Raw genomic sequence first — 22,634 nt, 5'->3', positions numbered from 1 at the left:
ATTGAAATTTTCAATCGCTTTTGAGTTAAAAATTTTATAATTTGAAAAAATTACTTTTACCTTAATCTAAAATTTTCGAATGACACGCAAATTAGAGGTTATTAGTCCAATTCTAACCGACAGTTGTATATTCGTATACTCAACTTTTTAGACGATTCAAAAAAAATTCATTTTGAGAGAAATGATTTTGCTCAATTTCTTCCTAAATTATATAAAATTATAAAATCTTATAAATAAAATAATAAAAATAATAGTAAAAGTAGTTGTATAAAATTGTATTGGACTTTTGATTCAAGAATGAACCCATTCAAAAGTTCTGCTAATATAATTATTTCTTTAATAAAATCAATAATCATTTTGATCAATTGAATCGAATGAATCAATAAACCGTGGGACAGAAAGAGTGCATTGTGAAATGATTAATGCTTACTTACAACTTTGTGAAAAGGCTTCCTTTTGGCAAGTCTACCAAACGTCTGTCTACGACATTTTTCGAAAGTGCTGCGTCCTCAAATGAGCACGATAAGAAAGATAGTATTTTTGACTTTCAAAGTTTCAATACATACAGAGCTCATTTTTGCTGAATTGTTTAATAATTATATTAATGTTATCAAGTGATCATAGAGTCCGAAATATTATCTGCTGCGTTTTTTTAACCTATTCGCTCCGAGCGTGAATTTCGTTTCCATGACAACGATACACTACTTTAATTATAGAATTAATGGATGCATATATAATTGTGTGGATTGCATTGAAAACTTACATTTAAAATTTAATATTCTTGTTTCACAAATTTAAATAAATAATTACGATAATTAACATTTGAAAAATAATATTTGTACAATTTGATTTCTTATTTTCACAATTTTTAATGCATTAAGTTTAATTAATTAGTGTTTTTCAATCATTTTAATTTGACAGTTTCTATATCATTAACATGTAAATAATTGCAAATTAGTCATAACAGCCCACTTTATCTCCAAAATTTTTCACTTAAAGCGCTGGCATCGATTTTATTATCCCTACCATGACTACGCACACAACGAATAGCTTAAAGACGTTATCATGCCCATTTGAAAACGTTGCAATTTTGAAAACAGTCGTATAGAGAAGTTTGGTAGACTCGCCAGAAGGAAGCCACTCACGAAGTTTTAGGTATGTATTAATCATTTAACAAAGAACTCTTTCTGTCCCACGGTCTAAAATTCTTGAATACAATTTATTATGGCTGTACCACAAATAAAAAAACAAAATTTAACAGTCTTTAGGATTTCCATACATTTTACGATATTTCGATGCAGTTAAATTGATATTGATTGCATGTACTTGTTTGATATGAAATTTTAATGTAAATACACGTGTAAACTTTTTTAAACATAAATAACATGAAAATTTTGGTTTATCACAATTACGTGACACATGCGCACTTAAACTTGACTTTTTATTAAATTGTTTGCCACATTTTGGACATTGATGAAGATGAGGTGTGATTAGTAGTTGGTCATCGGCCCCATAATTATTTAATACCGAATCAAATAATCCAGTCATGTATTGGCCACTCATGAATTTCATATCTGCAAAATTTTTTTTTGATCATTTAATAAAAAGTTTTATATAAATTTGAAACATGTTAATAATTGAAAATAATTTTGATAACTATTTGGAAAAATTGTTCGTAACTTAAACAAATTCCCCATTCACCACATCTTGAAATTCATAATAAGTTTTGGAAACATTTTTCCAAAATAATTACCCAAGAAATAAAAAAGCGGGATAGTAAAAATTTGACAAATAACTAAAATGTAAAGCTAAAATATCCAAAAAAAATTTAGTCTTAAAAGTATTATGAAAAGTTTTCCATCGCGTTCGTTTCTCGTTACAATTATTATTAATTACGATGTTTTCGCAAAAAATTGATGTTTGGTTTAAATTTAGATCTTCTTTTCTTTTGAGAACTATTACAACTGTTCTTAGTTTTTCTGCAATGAATTATTAGACCAAAAATTACCTGGATTTATATTCACAGACATAGGATAAAAAATTAAATAAAAGTTTTTTAGAAATTATTTTTATTTTATTTAAAATAATACAAATTTTCTCCAAAAGTATATGACAAAATATTCTTTAATCGCAATTCGTAAATTTTAATTTATTTCGGCATAAAATTTTTAACAAATAAAAAACCAAATAAACGTTAAATTCGGAGATTGACGTCAAATTGATCCTCGTGACTATTAAATTGAAATTAGTTTGAGTGTATTTATCTGATTAAAACAAAAATTTCATTTTTATTTTATAAATAGACACTAAAGCTCATTCTTGAAGTATCTATATTTGGTAAAACTATATGAGAGTTTCTAAATTTTAAATACTAAAAACTATAAATATTAAATTCTAACTAGAACCAAAATCAACATTAATGACTAGTTAAGGTTAAAGTCAATAAATACTTCTTAAAGAAAAGCCAACCCGGAACGTAACAAAAACTTTGAATTCATTATTAAAAATGCTGTTCAAGTCATTGACATAAATGACTTCACTGGCACATTTGGTAAGCAATACATTATCGTTTCGTTACTTTTATACTTTATGTATATTTTAACGTAAAATGTTATGGTAATATTACAGGATGGGTCATATCTCGTCAGAAGCGCCACCTATTAAAAGTGACCTCAATAAAAATTGTAGAGTTAAATGGAAAAGTTTTCGGGTTGCTTTAATAAAAAATTTAGATTCTAAACTTAAAGAGTTTTTCGAAAAAATGTTAGGTTTTGAGGAAATGCGATATAAAAATATGTCATATTTTTATCGTTTCTATGTTAATAGAAAAAAAATACATCTAAATTTTAATTGTAGTTCAAAGTCATAGCCACAGGCGAATGTTCTCTATTTCCCTTGAAATCTTTTGGCATTTTTCCGTAATTAGCATATTTTCTTTCGATTAAATGCAATAATGACATATTTTTAAGCAACATTTCCTCCGAAATCTCACGCTTTTCGAAAAAATGTTTTGGTTAAAAAATGTTAGATTTTTTTTATGATTAACTTTCTAATTTTAAGTGTTATTCTTTCTCCAACTTTTTAAAATCTAAATTGACTATTAAAGCAACTCGGAGCTACAGTGGCGTGAACAATGATGTAGGTATTTGTAACCTCAAATATCCATTGAACACCTGATAATATAACCACAAACAAACCAAAATCAACATTCGACTCGACTCAGTATAAAAAAAAAGACGAAAAAGTAATAGTGCTAATCGTTATATGAATTATGTAGGTCAACTGATCAATTAAATTTGAAGTGTAGGTGAATAAGAAACGAAGCTACTTCGGTAAATGTCGTAATTTGTTGTGTTGTAAAAGACAATGTCTTTTTATGCGTTCCTATCTGTGGCATTTTATTGTATTTATGCAAACGCACACATGTATGACTATGAGTGTTCACCATGTTTTCACATATAAACAGTTAGGCAAGAATAGTTCGTATCTTTGCCTGGAGGCACTCAGTAGCGCTAGTGCATCGCATTGCGATATTACTTAAAATTCAATGAACAGGCTGGCATAATCTTTCCGTTAAGATTTTGTGTTTATTGATAGCAGATAAATAATATTATACATCGGAACAAGATTATACATATTTGTTTGAATTATGTAGGGTAGGTAGTGTCTTTCTGTCTATATGTAATGCACGCCACTGCCATGATACTCTGCAACTTTTGAAGTTATTTGTTTAAAATGATCCACCCTGTATATCCAAATCTATCAATAAATGTTTAAATAATTTCTCGTGATGACATAGAAATATAATCATCACCATTGTTGATATTTTTCTTTTGATGACAATACAGATGGCGTGTTAAATGATATTTTCGTTTAAAATGACGTCCACATATCACACAAGAATGTTTGAATGGTACATTACAATCTAAATAGATGTGACGTGATAATGATGTATAATTATAACATTTCATGCATACTGGACATTGAAATACAGTACCAGGATTTGTTTTCCATATTTCACGTACTTTACGTAAATATTTCAGTTTATTATTACGTTCTATATCATATGTCTTTGTGTCTGCTACTGATAAATTATTTCGATTATCATGATAATATTGCTGTGAAGCGTAGTGGTAATCCGTGTCAGTTTTGATATAATCTAAAATTAAAAATATTAAAAAAATTATTATGAATCAATATAGATTATTAAAAATATTTTAAAAAATATTTAATATTTACCCACCAAATCATGCACTTGTGGATTTGTTTTCAAATATATAAAAAATACTTAAAAAAAAAAAAACTAATGCAAAGAATTTCGAATTACCCAGAGAAAGGATCCACATAAAGCATAATGATCTTTCTTATCAAAAAAATTTCTGGCTCAACATTTCATAAAAAAGGATTATTTCAAAAGGAAATATCTTATAAATTAGACAGAGAAATTAATTTAAATAAAAATTGTTGGGTTCAAAAATATCCTATCATATCGTATTCTTGAATTTGACCTTGATTTGGGTTGGTTCATTGCTAATAAATCATAAACGATTAGTTCAAATTAGAAAGTTCTTCCTTGAAAAAATTCCAACATCTCTTGTAAAATTATTTTGAATTTCGAATAGATTCGGTATAAGTTCAATATACAAATTTATCTGTACATAAATTATTTTGTTTTACCATTTGATACTGCTAAGAGATAAAGAAAATATAAAATTTCAGAAGTGGACTTCTTTATAAAAAATACTACAAAATTTTGTTTGTAACATTTACTAAACCATTTTCAAAACTTTTGCTGAAACCAATTTGAACTGAATTTTGACCCAATCTATTTTATTTACAAAAAGATGTTTCTAACAACAACAAAAAATAAAGATTTTTTAAAAGAAATAAATTTTTAATTTTTTTTTTTAAGCCCAATATTTTGTACACAGGGAAGTTCTTTAACCATTCATCGCTTACCCAAAAATAAACATGTTACAGATAATAAGTATTACCATTCAAATCAAAAATAATAAGCTTATTCAAGCTCTGCACTTTTAAGTATTATTTTTCTAAAGTAAAATGACCCGAATGCGCAGAATCATTTTGAAAAAAATCAAATAATTTCTCTGTCAACAAATTTTTAGTACTTTATGTAGATCATTTTATTACTTTCCCGACATTTCCAATCAGAAAAATCACTGAAAAAAAATTAATTAAATAAACAAATTTATTATTTAATTTATAATCAATAAAATAATACATTTTGAAACTTAAAAATTAATTACGTATACGTCTGATTTGTAAAATTAAAACTAATGTCCAATATTAATACCACCTTAGTCCAGATAATTTACACTTGAATATACTTAAGATCAAGATTAAATTAATCTAAGGTGAAAAAATTTGACATAAAAATCTTAAAATTACTTTTTTTTTTTTAACATTTTTTCTTCTTAAATATAAATAAAATATAAATATCTGAAAACCCTGATTTTGTTCATTAAAAAATATGTTTGTTCTAACAAAAGAAAAAAAATGATATGCTCTAATTTTCTTAAATTATGTGCCCTTCTTAAATTTTTTATACGAGATCACAATTTGTTTAGAAATAATAATGGATAATATTTTTACGTATTTTGATATTGCTTAAATATACTTATTAAGAAAACAAAGGGCAAAATTATAATAAAAAAAAGAAAAATTTTAGAATATAACTAAATATGAAAATAAATATAATAACTATAAAAATCTTTTGTTTTTCTACAGACTATCAATGTGCATGTAAAATTACCCTAAATTAAATATATCCTCTCTTTTTTTTCCTTAACACAAGTATTTCCATCTTAGTTAAAAATTGAACAACTGCTTTAACCCTGGCCTAATAAATGAACTATGACAAAACAGTAATTCAGGGGAATATGGCCAGTCGTCTAACGTGCCCAATTGAACTGCAGCTACAGTTTTTCATCAGCCTTTTGTACTGTAAATTTATTAACAATTGGAAACTGATTTCCTACATCTAGAAAGTTATACTTAAACCGAATTTTTGCACAAATATTTAATAATAGTATTTTAAAATTTAAAATGTAAATAAAATAATTGTTTATAAATAATTTAATAGTCTAAAATAAAAATTTTATTTAATTTTTAATAAGCAACTTGGAATGTTGTGTCAAAGGCGTTAAAGTTTATTTTAAACTAAGATGGATAAACTTTATATTTTATTTATCAAGATATAAATCTATATAATATATTTATTATATATTTGTTTCTTATAAATCTAATAATACAATTCATAATTTATATAAAAATTATTACAATTATTAACAGGTAAATTTTTTTACGTATATCAGTTTTCAAGTTATCGTATACTTTTATTATTTTTGTATCCTCATATAAACTAATTAAAAAAAAACAGATTTTATAAAAAATTACAAGGTATTATCTCTTATTTTTCAAGAATCTAGTAATATTTATTAATTCGAATTTATCACGAAATAGTGTAAAAATTAAACATTTTGAAATTAGCCAATAAAAAGCATAATTCGTAAAAAGAAGAATTGTCATTATTTTCTGAATTTAAGTTTATTGAATAATTTTAAGGTAAATTTTGAGATAAAAATTGGTATAGAGCGACATAGAAGTTAATGTAATGCAAAAATACAGAATATTTCCTAAGTACGTATAGAAAAATTTAAGCGCTTAGTTTGGAGTCAATTTTATGAAAAAAAATTCATATGGACATATGCTCGCAAACGGTGCATTTCCAACACACAGAATGGTAAAGCTTCAAAAACCCCTTTTTTTACAATATCTGTCTGTGATATTACTCGAAAATCTTTTGTGAAATTTCACTATCTAGAAAGTGTGCAAAAAATTTCAAACAAATATTAAAAATTTTCCATTCTGTACCTCGGGAACGAAGCGTTGGCAGAAGTATGTTCACATCACCTTTTTTGTACATAAAATTGGCTCAAGAATATACTCGGTAAATTCTAAAAAAATATAAGAAATGAATTAGTACCTATTTCTTAATTCAATTTTTAATTTAGGGATAAAAATCAGGTAGATATTTTAAAATATAGTGGAAGCGATGCGAAGATAAACATTTACGCTCCATTATTTTTAAAATATTTTTTTTTCATTATTTTGTCATCGGATTTATACAAGTTCTACGATTTTTGAAACTTTCTATCGCATCGGGTTGTATACCTGAATTTTCAAACAGAACAGAAGATTTGTACCGAGCAGACAAAAGCCGGATAAGACAGTGAATTAATAAAAACGAGATAAATCTAAATTAATTAAAAATCATTAAATTCTGAAAATTGGAAATAATTCATCAAAATTTATAAAATCTTCTATAAAATAATAATAATTAACAAACTCTAATCGAAAAAATTTCCGACGAACAAATGCCCATTCGAAAATAAATAATTATTAATTCTAAAAAAAAAAAAAATTAAAGCTTAAACGACGAAAGTACATCATATACATAATAATTCGGTGATCAAAAATAATAATTTTTATTAACAAACCAATCATTTAAAAAAAGCAAATTATATAAATGAAAATGACAGGGTATATGTATGTGAAATAAAATGGATCGATCGAGCTAAAACCGGGTACCAGCCAGCTATATAATACATTGGAGAGCTCAACTTTTTTTTGTGTGTAAGGGGAGTAGTTCACCCCAAAACAGTTGGATGCTGATGATGATGGATAAAAGGTTGTATGAGGGTTGCTGCACAGAGTTACACACACTTTTCATACACAAAAAAGAAATTAAAACTTCGGTTGGTTTGTAACTACAGAGTAGCAGAGATGAGAGATATGCTTACTTTTCTATATACCGACTCCGGCTATTACTTTTTATAATGTTGTTTGTTAATATCAAGTCAAAGTTAAGATTACCATGGTTTTAGTTGAAATGAGAAATCCTATGGATAATTTAAATATCTACTGTTGAAATTATTGATTAGACAGAATCTCTCTTTTCATTTCCCCAGATATTCAAATATAAGAAAATTGTTTAGTGTTATCACATTTATTTAAGTGTCATCATATTTTATCACTTCCATAAAATATTACTTCCATTTCTTTCACATTTTCATTCATTCAAAATTTTTGTTGTTACTATATTGAATTCAAGCTTTGAAAAAAATTCAAAATAAATTGGATTTGGGAAAGTTTGAGAAAAAGAATTTTGTGAGATTTGAAGGTATATATATTCTTGCAGGGCCCTTGACTTGCATAACTCTAAAAATAGGTACCCATCCAAAAAAAAGTCCGTAATATTAACATACAGAATTCGCCCAAAAGTAATCTTCTTTCTAATTCTTAAGATATTTTATAATACTTCAATCACAGGATAAAAAAGAAATTAGTGTTGTAAAAACAATTTGAAATTAATAATCAAAAATAAATTTCATAAAATAACATTTTTATCTTTTAAGCAAGAATAATCATAAATCGCCTAGAAATTGTAAAAAAGAAACAACAAGAAAAAATTTAGGTATTTTTATGCAGTTAGTTATACATCAAACCTTTCAATTTTTTTCCTTCGAGAACCTGCTTGAATGACCTCAAAATTTAAGGCAAATTTACCGTTCCGTGTATTTAATTTAATTGATAAGTTTTTAAACGTAGTTCAAAAAGTCTCAAGACTGACACATAGATTGCGACTCTAGTAGCTGATATGTAACTTTTATATTATTATATCGGGAAATTTACGTTTTAGTGATGATCTTTCTTTCGCATCGGACGTATTATCCAAATTTGATCTTCAACGACTATTACGTATAATTGACAAATCTTTTCTACATTTGTAAAACGTTTCGATCGATTTGTGTCACGGTAAATTGCCTTAGTTCCACAACAACTATTGTTCCAGGTGTCTCCAAATTTGCGCAACAATACATAAGAATCACCAGCTCTGTGTCAATTTCAGACTATTCTCATATACTCCAATAAGCGAGGAGAAAAAAGACTAAATCTCTAAATTTTGACATAAAGCACCGTTTTTGATGAAAATTTGGGATTAAACTTTGTTCATCCTCTAGATCAAGTTATATGGTGCCTAGTGCTCCTTTTACCAAGACGGTGGTAACCACTACATCTAAGGGGTGAAAAATGTATGTTGAAAATGGTCAATACTTTCCGAGCTATTGGCGATTGAAATTCGAAGTATTTAACGTTCAATAACTGAAAAATTGAACGTTTTTTGAAAAAAGTATACCCAAAACTTTTATAAATACTAAAAATACCTTGAAAAAGAAAAAAGTTTCAAGTCATTTGCACGAAAATTAACGGAGTTATAATGAAAATAAAGTTTCTCAAACCTTTTTTTAATATTTTTTCAGCACAAAAACTAATAAATTTACCATGGGAACAAATATTAATATTTGCCTTTTTCCAATTTAGTTTAAGTACTAACAACATGCTCAAAAAGTTCTAGCAGTTTTGGATATATACGTGTCGAAATATTGGAATTTAAATGTAAAAAAAAAAAATTTCGAAAGAAACAAAAAAATTGCCTTAAAGATTAAACAACTCGAAAAATAATTGAGTTACAAAAAAAGTTGTAAAATATACTGCGGAAACAGAGCTGAAGTCTTTCCTCTAAATTTTTTTGTATCTTTACTATTTTTCGAGTTATTTAACGATAAAGACAATATTTTGTTTTTTTCGTAATTTTTTTTCATGCTTGAATTAAAAATTTCACTATTTCGAAGACTCTACATCCGAAACTGTTAGAACTTTTTGAACATGTTGTCAGTACCTAATCAAAGTAAATTAGAAAGCATTAATTTCAGTTCCCATGGTAAATTAATCAGTTTCTGTGCTGAGTTAAACATTTAAAAAAGGTACGAGAAACTTTCTTTTCATTATAACTCTGTTAATTTTTATGCAAATGGGCTTGAAATCTTTTTATGTTACTCAAGATTTTTTTATAGTACTTTAAAAAGTATATGATATAATATTATAAATGATTAATTAGAATCAGGAACTTGGAAAAAATAATGCGAATGTTAAGTTGTCAAATGTTACGACGTTTCGTTATATTTCATAACTTCATCAGGTAAACTACATAAAGAAAACAAAATGTTATTGACATAAATACACCAGATCAACATAAATAAAACATTAAAAATATGATATAATTTTTTCAAAAAATGTCCAATTTTTTTAGTTATTTAACGTTAAATACTCCGAAATTAAATCGCCAACAACTCAGAAAGTTTTGACTTTTCGAAATAACTTTAAATGGCACTTTTAGCTTAGATTTTATCGCTCTATCGATGCCTCTTGCCATTTCCAACATATATTTTTCCACCCCCTAGACAAAAGCACCACTATGCATCATATAACTTTTGATCTAAAAGATGAACACAGGTTAATCCTAAATTTTCAGATCAATCGCAGCTGTAGGAAATAATTTAGAGGTTTAAGCCTCATTTACTGGAGTAATAGATGATCTTATAACAAATGAAATACTATTGAAGTGAATAGAATATTTAACAACCCGATTAAATAATGTCTCAAAATATGAAATTAACAAAATATTATATAGGTTTTTTTATAGGAACAATATTTTCATTTTTATTTATAAAATTGTCAATAATTTGCTTGTTTCGGTGAACTTCGTTGTGATTTACTTTTCGTGAATGTACGTAAATCAATATTATGATGATTTTTTGTATGACTAATTAAGCTACTTTTTTGTTTGACCATATGATTGCAAAATTGACATTTAAAACTTGGCTCTTTACCGCATTCATATTTTAAATGTGCATTTAAATGTTTAATATGCTGATATGATCGAGGACATTGTGGACATTTATGACGTTTCCACCATAATACTTTGGATAAATTCAATGGGGCTGCTAAATAGCTCAACATTAATCCTGAAACAAATATTAATTGGTCAGTTAAAGAAAATGAACTTAAAAAACATTTTATATGAAATTTCAAACAAAATGAAAAAAAAAGCATCATTAAAATAAAAACCCCCCACCAAAATAAATTTGAAGTATTTAGAAATTAAAAAAATTATACCCACGCACTCTTGAATTAAAAACTTAGCAATTTTAACTTACGTGATATAAAAATTCTTCAATTATTCTGACGACCTGAAATTTTTTTTCTTAGAAACATAATTTTACAAATAAGTTCATATCTTTAAAAAAAATTTATTCTACAAAATTAGTACATTTCATTTTATAAGTACAATTTTGGCGGGATTAAATATCGCGACTATAAAGAGTCCGTCAGTTTTTATATGAAACATCGCTTTAAATCAATTTTTATAAAACTGTTTGGAAAAAAAATTCTTCGATTTCGCCAAGTAATCGAATTTTTTTCTATCTGGTTTATGTGGATATCAAGACACTCAAAATTAATATTTAAAACAGTGAACATCTGATATTCTTCCGGGCTTAAAACTTTATATCAATTGGAAATGAGTAAAAATACCTGATTCTCCAATAAGCTTGCAGAAAAGTTCAAAGAATATTATTGCAAAGTTTTGTAAAAATTGATTTCATTTATTTTCCAAATTAAAACTGCAGAAGCTTTAACGATTAAGTATAAAATTAGAAAAAAATACACAAACAAAACTAAAATTCTAAACATGTAAGTAGCACCAGTTTCAGTACAAATTTTTTTCATTCAAAAATTCAAATTAAATTCTTCTAGCTTTTTACCATGTATTAAACCCACATGACAACGCATATTTGATTTTTGGTGAAACTTTCGTTGGCAACATGGGCACTCAAATTGTGGCTCTTTGTTGCACTCATAACGTACATGACGTCGTAAATGTCCCTTATTTTTATACGTTCGGCCACATTGATTACACACAAATCTATAACCTAAACCCGACATCCAATCAGATAATTTAGGTGGTGGATCTAAGGCCGATCGTCGACGTTTCGTATACTTATCTGTCCATGGTTGATATAAATCTGAAATTTAACAAAAATATTATTAAACAAATACAAAAAATTATTCCTTGTATTTAAAATTTTAGTACTTTATCAATCTTTTTCGAATTATACTTACTTTGAAACACAAAAACAAAAAATATCATGCTGTTAAAAAAACACGCTGAAAAGCTTTGAGGCGCTTTAATAACACATTTAGTTTAGTGATTTTCAGGTTTTAGTTTTCATGCGCTCTAAGTAATAAAAGTGCATTTATTTTAAATTTTTAAGCTTAATTTCTATTCGCCTATTAACTAAAATATGGAAAAAGCTATTTTTGTCACTGAAAAATTCATTTACAAAAAAAAAAAAAAAAAAAAAAAACAATAATAATAATATTTTTAAATAAATATTTGGTTATTTATTGAAAATTTTAAATTACATCTTTTATTAATTACTCAATAATTTTCCAAAAATATTTTAAATTAAATATATTTAAAATTAGTCAAAAAAAATTACAGTAATAAATTAAATTGGAAGTAACGTATTTAAAGGTAATTTTTTTTCCTAAAAACATATCCTATTTATTTTCAATAAATTTTTAAAGCTTTAAAATTGGTAGTATTTACCTCATTTTTTAACAGCGATTGAAATAAATGGTTAATTTAAAAAAATTAAATGGAGATATAAATAATAATAAGTTTAACTAGATGATTTGGATAAGGATCACAACATACAATTGTGACGTCAAATTCCTATACTATTATTTTATTTGTTTATATTTGAAAAAATGAACGATACTACCCTAAAACTTTAATCGTAGACATTTTTTAGCGAAATATCAATTTTTTGATTTTTGCTTTAGTACTAAAAGAAAATTTTAATAGAAATTTTTTTTCTAGAAAATAGAAAGAGCTGCAGTACCATATTCGATATTATTCGATGGTTTATGAAATGTTCGCAAAAATATGTCTAACGAGAGTCTAGGTAAGAATTGAAAGGAACACAGCTACACGGTCAGAAATTTTTTGTGGATATCACTATGTCAGTATCTGTATGAACGCCATACTGTGTACTGTATTCATGGGATAGTAACATTAGTAATAATTATGGCGGACGAGTTAATTGAGTAGTAGCGACAGGCCCAAATACTGTCTCTATACCATACCAGCATTGTAGTAAACGCCATGAATTTTTATCGTGTAGAAACATAGAATTTAATAGTTTTACTTTAATTTTAGTTTTTGATGTGTTCCTCCCCAATTCACTCTATATAATAGGATTTAATAATTCAATTTAAAGAAATAATGGTAAATACAAATACGTCACAATATTTTTGGGAATGTATATGAAGCTATCTATAGGGTGTCCATAAAGCTCGGAAGCACCCGAATAACTCATCTAATCAAAAAAATTTATATGCAATATGAACTTGACTACCTCAGAAAATTATTTTACTTTATCATTTCTTTTGCTAAAGTTTAACGGATTGTGTATTAAACGAAAATATAACTAAAATGTATTGGTTGTATTAAGTTATCATTTAAATTCATTCAAATGTTAATGGAAAATGATTAGTTTTTCTAAATATTAACCATGAGTTTTTGAATTTTTCTGCAGTTATTCAAGGATTTTCGAACTTTATGGATTCCGTGTGTATATAAGTAAAATATAACTTAAATAAAATTATTATAACCATGTTCAAAACTACTATATTGTACTTTAGTATGTGTAAGTAAATGTGAATCAACATGTGCTTTACGCTTAAATTTTTTCATACATATTGGACATGAGAATTTACGTTCAATACCACATTCGTTACGTTGATGAAAACTTAAATATTTATATTTTTTATATGTACGACCACAACGTAAACATACCAATCGTCCATTTGTATTCTCTGTAAAACCATCATCACGATAATATAAATCTGTAACAAATATTGTAACAAAAAAATTTGTTCTTATTTGTATATCTTAAGTCTTGGTCGCTTTTGTTCATTGCAAAAAAAAAAGTAAAATTAAATTAAATAAAAACAAATTCAAAAATCGAAAAGATAAACAAAAAAAAAGCATGCGCGTAATTATAAATTTTATTTCTACGTAAATAAAAAAACAATGGAATGTTTTCAAAATCACACTTTCTAATAATATTTTTACCCTGTAAATATAGAATTTAATCCATTTGCCATTTCAAAATTGATTGAGCTAAGTTTTGAATACTAATTCGTGAGCTTCTTAACCATCATTAAATTCCACGGTTCAATGCAGCGAATTATTTTAATACATTACTGGTATATATAAAAATTTTACTAGAAATTAATGCCATTCGGTATTGTTTACTAGATTTGAAAAGACACGTCTAGTAAAGTGTATCTTTAAAGAACGTTTCCTTAACAAAACTAAAAATCACTTATCTACATAAGCCCGGCCTTAAACAACGAATTTATGTAGGCGCTTTACTACTTTCCAATTTCTATTTGTGAAGAAACATAATGGCCAATGTCTACATCATGATCATAGAAAAACTTCGAATAAAAATTGTAAATTAAATTCGATGCAAGTACTACACATTCGATATGTAGCATGTATTTTATGCCAATGAGAAAAATTTCTAATCATTTTTCAAATCGACTATTTATTTTAGTTTTGTGACATGTTTCGATGTGTATAATCATTTTCATACTATCAAAATAAAAAGAAAGTGAAAATACCATGGAATTTAAAATTCAATTTTAGTTATACAAATGGAATAAATTCGTAATTTTGATTAATTATCAGGTTCGTTGGACCAAACTATTATTATATTTATAAAAACTAGATTAATCCTAAAATTTTATAACAAAATATATAAAATATATGTTTCATTCATTTAAAAAACCATTAAAAACCGTATTCCCGTATATAAAATATTAATTGATATTCATCTTCTTGTGTAAACCGTAATTTTTACCATCACCAATTGGAGGATAATATAAGTACCAGTGTCCGGTAGCATACTTTGTCATTGACACATAACCATAAATTATTGCATGGCTTAATTCTGCTTAGCCCAACTTCGAAAAATTTTTGGTTGCACAAACAAATTGATGGTTGATATCTTTTTTTCATTATTAAAATTGGAACATGATCGAATAACAGATAGAAAAATCATTTTTCTGACCCTCGATAACACTTGTTATTTTCAAGCAATGAGCAATGGTTATTCTATCTTCTAGATACATCAACTTTAAGCAAGCACGCACATTCAAAAATTTTCCAGGGTTCGAAAAAGAGAATTTTTGTAGAAGAACCGGTGGTTAGAGTAAGAATGATTAAGCCACAGAAGAATTTTTAGGAATGAATTTATCAATGATAATATATACTGACGACATCCAGACAATTTTTTTTTTAATTTAAGAAAAACAACTTTTATTTTAAGTAAACATTTTGATATCTTCCATATTATTATCTTCTTGTACTGATTCAATACGTAATTGTACACAACGCATAACATGTCGTTTCCATGATTTACGCATCAATTGTTTTAAGCATCTAGGACATCGCCATTCACGTCCTTGCCCACATTCGTATTTCTTGTGATGACGTAAATCACGTATATATTTATAGTTACGTCCACATTGATCACAATCATTGTAATAATTGCCACAATCATACTTTTGATGATATTTTAAACTGCCTAAACGTTTATAACTTTTACCACACATGTTACAATTAAATCGTTCCTCGTCATCACCATCGAAACTGCCTGAAACAATTTATTGAAACAATGGTGATAATTCAAAATAAAAAAAATTAAATAAAAACCGTATTCCCAAAATAAAATAAAATTAATTTAAAAAAAAAAAAAAAAAAGAAAAAAAAGAATAGTATGTATATGCCAAGGACTTAAATCATTTTTACAAAAACTATCATAAAATCAAGATAAAAACATCCTTTAAAAATAAAATTATTAGGTCCGGACCACTCAAGCATCAAAACTGACAATTAATAGTCATTGATTTTCAGAACATCTAACGTAGATTATGACTGTGTTCGTTTATTAATGACATCATTATGCATCACTTTATGTCGTCATTACCATAATGTTAAATGATGTTATTTATAAACGAATGCAGCCTATAAAATTAAAAAAACAAACATTAATAATCCGAATTTTTTTCCTAAATCAAGCCTGTTGTTAACGAAGTTCTTCAGTTTGGAACTGGTTATTTCCCGTCGTTAGAGTAAGAGTAAAATTCTGCCTGATATGTATATACATAGTATGTATGATGTGTGTATTTAGATCCGGACAACATGAGCGTCAAAATTCCGAACGTGGATTCATACGCACGTTAAATTTCATTCATGGTCAGTTGAAATCAGCACTGTTTACAGGCGTTTTATAATTGACTGCGGAACTTTCGCTTCCTGCATAAGCTCAGAAAACAAAAAGGAAATTTCCCTTACCAAATTTACCTTACGATATAATTAAGCTACTCTTATGTCAATCAATTATAATACATGGAATCAGCTTACAACATCAACAAAATATACATAGTGTAGTTTGTCTGTGAGTACACGGTCCGTTTTGATAAATACATTCTAAGATATGTGATATGTGCACGATAGATTACGTATAAAACTTAATTTACAAAGAGAGAGAATTTAATAAAACTTCGTTTTTATGGATTAGTATCTATAATAATATAAGTAGCCAAAAAGAATTTGTTTTGTGGTAATTTTGCATTTAGGTCACTCCTCCACACTATGATAAAATACTTCCTCTGTTTAAGTAGTGTTTTATTGAATGAATTTTATTTTGATGAATGTATTTTTTATTTATTAATTAATATAATAGTAGGTTAAGTATGTAATAAATAAGGCTCCAGATCCAAATTTGGTAAAGAACATTTTCTTTTTTTCTCAGCTTAATGAGGAAGTTCTGCAGTCAATTATAGAACAGACTGAATTTGACCAATCTAGTGGAGTTAATACCTTCAAATAATAAGCAATAGCTCTAACTATAAACTGAAACACTTCGATTTAAGTCCTTGGTGATATAAAGAAAAGAAATGATATTTACATTTCATTAAACCATTTTGATCATTCGTTCCAATCCCACAAAAAAATAAAAAAAAAGACAACAATATATTCTTATACACAAATAACATTTTATTATTTAAAAAAAAAAATTAAAAACAAAGTAAACTAATAATAAAAGTAAATCAAATTAAATAAATTTTTTAACACGAATCTGTTGTTGTAGAGCATTATTTTTTTCTTGTTCACGTTTTGAAATTTCTTCAGGATTACACGCGTATTTGTAATGTGATGTTAATCTCCATGGTTGTTTAAAAATTTTCTTACAATATTTACACATAAATCGTTCATGGAGTGTTGGTTTTTTTAAATTTTGCATTGGTTGCATTGGGGGAAGCATTGAAATCGATGAAATCAATTTGTGTTTTAATACACCTAGAAATGAAGAATAAAATTAATTAAAACTAAGGATATTATTTCAAAACTTCAATTTTTAATAGAAAGTATAAGAAAACATTAATGTAAAAGTTCCCAAAACACCCACTACAGGCCGACATAATGTGAATGATATAATAATTTTAATAATACCGAAGAAGAAAGTTGTCGTTGATTTTGACTCATGGTAACATTAGTGATATTTTTAAATTCCTTACACGTGCAAAGTTAACTCTACCTACTTTGATGGTACTTTATGGGCCGGAGGGAAATCGACAGCCATATGATTAGCTCTTCATACCACTTTTTTATTCCGAATTGTTTATTATCCGTTAAGTGTACAAAATGCATTTGTCACACCCAACTATAACAACACACAATATGGCAAGTAAAGGACTATGCGCAATTAACGAAAATAACTTTTCGAAACTGTGGGGTCTAGTAGACCTTAATGGGTAAATAAAAAGTCTCAACAGGCACTAATCCTGAAAAATTCGGATTTTTTAAGTAAGGGAGGGAGTAAAACGTGGTACACTTCTTTGGAAGCTTATATCTGACCTAGTATTCACCTGAGAAGAAAAGCAACAGGAAGACTTTTAAACACTTAATATTTGTACACTTATTGCGTGGAATCTTCTATCTTCAGTCTTGAGATCAAAACTGGGGAGCTAATTATTTTTCACTCACTCCATTGTGTAGGATGTTTTTAGTGATCTTTAAAGACAGAATTAAATTTAATTTTTTCCTAAATAGAAAATATTACACCAACTTTATGTTCCTAAAAGCGTAATTTATTACTTTGCAAGAAATTTGACCTTCTAAATCCCAAAAACCAAAACTATCTACTCGACAAAATTATATTATCAAAATCTATAATAACTAACGACATGTAGATAAGTTTTTTTTGGCTCACGTTTTGGGAAAATAAATTTGTTTCGCACGGAAAATCGTTCGAAACTATTATTATTCCATTTTTTCAGTCTTTTGTTTGTATGGAAACAGTAAAGAAGATTTTACAGAAAAGAGAAAAGCACATCTCGTGGTTTTAACAAAAACATTCTAACAACAATATACATAAACTTTCTATTGAAATACTTACCTGTCAGTACACAATCGCAATGGCTAAATATGAATAAAGTATAAAAAATGACATTTTAAACAATTTCAAAAAAATAATTTATTATTTTCCTATAATTTTAATAAACTTTTTAGTTACTTTTATAAAAATTCACCAAATAATATTTTAACAATTTGTGCTACAGTGTCTTCACTTAATGTATGTCCTTTCAAATGTACAATCATATGCCCACGTGAATGCGTTTTAAAATCACATAAGGAACATCCTTTTGGTGGTAAGCCACAACTGTTAGCATGTGCAAGAAATGTCTTTTTATAACGATATTGACGATTACATTTTGTACAATAGTAATATGTTGTTGGTATTCGTCCACGTTTTTGTACTATTTGGCCTGAAACAAAATTATTATTACTTATTTTCAAATTTAATTAGAAATATTTATATAAAAATTAATTCAGAATATAATTTATACATCTCACCGTATTTATTTTGTGACTAAAAAAAATAAATTAGGAATAATTGTTATCACTTTGAAATTTAATTTTTATTTCGAATATTTTTTTTATTACATCGAAAATTCTAACAGCAATACTGTACAGTATTTTTTTTAAATAACTTATTCGGATATTTTTAATCCTTTACAAGAAATGAGATCAATTAGGATTTATACCTGTATACATATTTTAATCAGGATATCCAGATTCATACTTATCGAAAATCTTAGACTCATACTGAATTTCTCAATGCTTCAAATCAGGTGAATGTTGTCTAAAGTTAAAACTTTTGATTATCTGCAATTACTGGACACCCTGATATATTCATTAAAACTAAATTTGATACTAACTAATCAAGTCACGTAAGTTGATGGATACAAAGTATTTTCATTTCCAAGAACTGAAGTAAATTTTTCTACTTTGAGCTCATATAGACTAAGGTTGGTTTACACAGTGCTTTTTCTGATTTTAAATGGGACGAAGTTAACTAAATTTAAACCCCGAAAAGATAAAACTTAATAGTTTAAGTAAAATTAAGAAACGAAGATGTTTTTTGTAATCTCGAAGTTCCTTCACTTATTTTAAAATCATAATTTCTTATTCAAAGAAAGAACCCTTTAAGTACACTCCAAGTCAAAATAAACGCAAATTTTGAACCATTCTAAGTGACTTTTACTATAACAGAACATGTAATTTACATATAATGTTCTAGCTATAGCACTTAGAATGGTAAAACACGTGTACTTTAGAGTGAGAAAATAGAGTGTCCTTTAAGTCTTGCTCTATAGGAGAATTCTTTTTTCGTCCCCCTTTGTTTTTAACTATGTCCAAAATATTATTCTAAGCCCACACAAATTGATTTTTTAAACACATCATGGAAATAAGAAGCAAAATGAAAATATCGATTTTACAATAATAACAATTTGCAAGGTAACACTGTGTAAACTAAACAGAAATATTACTATTTTTAAATCTTTGGACCAAATTTGAATTTTTCTTATTTCAAATTAATTTTCTTTAAATTTATTTCTAATTAAAAATATAAATAAAATGAGTATTTTTGGTTGTGAAAATTTAATTAAGTTTTTCCTTACAATTAAGATTATAGCCAATATTTTTTTTAAAAATACAATATTAATATTGTAAAACATAAAAACCTATTTTAAAAATAAAAATTATAAGTATAGTTTTGTACATTACTGTATTTTTGGTCATCACAAGTCTTAAAAAATTAATGCGACTAGAATTTTTTTTATCAAGAACGTATATTAATTAATTTATACTTAATTATAGCAAATAAATTAAAATTCGGTAATATTTATTTCTAATTGATTTTTTTCAAATTTGAAAATACTGGTATCATGAGTAATTTTTGTAAATTATAAAATTAATTTAGCATTTTTATACCATGTGTATATGAAATATACATAGTATATTAAGTTTAGTCCCAAGTTTGTAACGCTTAAAAATAATGATGCTTGTCATAGGTGTTCATAAAATCACCTAATTAGTCTATTTCCGGTTGTCCGTCCGTAAGTCTGTGGACACGATAACTCAAAAACGAAAAAAGATTTCGAGCTGAAATTTTTACAGCGTACTCAGGACGTAAAAAGTGAGATCAAGCTCGTAAATGAGCATCATAGGTCAATTGTGTCTTGGGTCCGCAGGACTCATCTTGTAAACCGTTAGAGATAGAACAAAAGTTTAAATGTAAAAAATGTTCCTTATCAAAAGTTAAACAACTCTTGGTTGAAACATTTTTTCGTAAACATCACTGTTTACCCGTGAGGGCGCCAATTAGGCGGAAATTTCATAATATGTACTATACTTGATTATCAGTTATGTATGTTATGTGTCACATGTTTGTATGTGTAATGTGATAAAGAAATCAACACTGACTATGCATGGTATTTCAACAATTAACTCAGTCAATTGTTTGTTTTCACTTGTTTGTTTTATATTCTACAACTCAAAAGATATTTCATTTGTTTTCGGGGGACAAATGATTTGAACTAATGTAATAACAAAATCAAACTCACGAACAGATTTTTGCCTTTGAACAAGAATAAATTTTTTTTTGTAGCGTGTACTTCGACATAATTGGATTTGAAGATAAAACGCAGGACAGTCCAACAAAATCAAGTTAGAATGAATAGAACGCAATATATGAACCAAAACGTAAAAAAAGTCATTTTCCAAGATAGCGTCGAAAAGGCACCCTCTATTAAATGAATGGATAAAAAAATTTAGCGGCAAAACTTTTGGGACAACCCTCTACAATTTACGTGCACTGGACTATGAATAAAATAAATTTGGTGGACAAGTTCATTATTTATGATGTTCATTTATATAAGGGATCATTATTTGGTGAAATAGCTGTATATAAACATAAAATTTTATATTAGGAAAACAATTTCTTAAAAATAATTTACAAAAATCACTCAAAAACAGCATTAGACAATTTTATTTTTAGTAAATATAATCATTAACATGAGTACTATTTTCATCATCAGAACTCATCCATAAACTACGAAACGTTGTTGAATGACTAAATAATGTTGGCGATTGATATTCATAATCGTGTTTGGTACGTATATGTGAATACAAATTACTTCGTTGTCTACTACGATATGGGCATTGATAGCATGCATATTTTGGCTCTTGTCCACATTGATCACGCAGGTGCACACGTAATGTACGTTCATGACTATATGATCGTCCGCATTGTGGACACACACACCGTTTATTCCCGCCACCACCTGAAAATTATTTTATTACAAATCAACAATTTTTTTAGGAACAAAAAATCTATTTTTTATAAAAACAAAAACAAAATAAAAACAAAAAAATTACATCTACAGCTGTTGATTTTTGTGTGTGGAAAAAGTAACAAACTACTAAAGGCATAAATTTAACATTTTATAAAATTATGACAACTCAAAGTAGGTGACGCAAAATAATGCATTACGCGATGCAAAAATATCTTTTCATCTCTATGTCTCATGTTCTCTAAAAAATTATTGCCGAAAATTTCTGGATATCATCTGAAACAAATTAAATATTATTATTACTTGCAAATATTCGCTTGCTTCATATTTTTAAGGATATACGAGCGCCAGGGTAATTTTGGATAAAAGGGTTGATGTTTTTAATATGAAGTTGGACTAATTCTACGTCAATTCTGAAAATTTGAGAAGTTTTTCCGATAATTTAAATAAATAAATTACTTCAAAAGTAGGCATATTTAACATTGATTTTATGGGAAAACGATACATGGATTATATGTTTTCATAGATTTCTCCAAAACTAGTTCGAAGAAATTAAAAAAAAAAAACTATTTAAAGTCAAAACCTAAATAAATTATTGAAAACAAAAAAAAAACCGTTGTGCCCGACTAATTAAGGATGAATGAGCACGGTAGTGGGGACCCAAACTTAAAATAATATAATGGTGAATTATGTTAAATCTTGGCAATATAAGATGAAAAATAAGAATAAAATTTTTCGATATCTGGAGTAATTTTCAAAAGAATGGAAACTTTGTTTAGTTATTTAACTTTCGATATTACGAAAACCAATGCCTTTATCGAAAAATTGTTTTCTTATTTTTCGTCTACATTCATGAAGTTATAAGAAAATTAATCATCAAAGTTGAAAATAGGGTACAAATAATTTCAACCACAAGTCTGAACTTGCCTTGG

General features: G+C 26.8%; 1 protein-coding gene across 40 annotated transcripts in view; it reads right to left on the bottom strand.

Annotated features, from left to right (window-relative positions):
• The window catches only part of LOC123299073 (longitudinals lacking protein, isoforms A/B/D/L), a 422,122-nt gene that overhangs the window by 313,026 nt on the left and 86,462 nt on the right, over positions 1-22,634 (bottom strand). The window contains exons 5-6 of one of the 40 annotated variants that reach the window (XM_044881261.1): positions 17,136-17,362; positions 15,570-15,653 (exon numbers count right to left, since the gene is read on the bottom strand). The exons of 33 other annotated variants lie outside the window; for them this stretch is intronic. In XM_044881261.1, the coding sequence (XP_044737196.1) occupies positions 15,585-15,653; positions 17,136-17,362 (296 nt within the window). In that variant the 3' untranslated portion in view covers positions 15,570-15,584. Of the gene's footprint in view, positions 1-1,239; positions 1,575-3,758; positions 4,160-11,630; positions 11,949-13,567; positions 13,837-15,306; positions 15,654-17,135; positions 17,363-21,388; positions 21,694-22,634 lie in introns of those variants that run through there. 6 more of the 40 variants (XM_044881254.1, XM_044881245.1, XM_044881264.1 and 3 more) reach the window with 6 other exon arrangements.

The sequence above is a fragment of the Chrysoperla carnea genome, chromosome 4 (assembly GCF_905475395.1).
Source record: "Chrysoperla carnea chromosome 4, inChrCarn1.1, whole genome shotgun sequence".
NCBI classification, from domain to species: domain Eukaryota; kingdom Metazoa; phylum Arthropoda; class Insecta; order Neuroptera; family Chrysopidae; genus Chrysoperla; species Chrysoperla carnea.
This window is presented reverse-complemented; position numbering and strand designations above follow the sequence as displayed.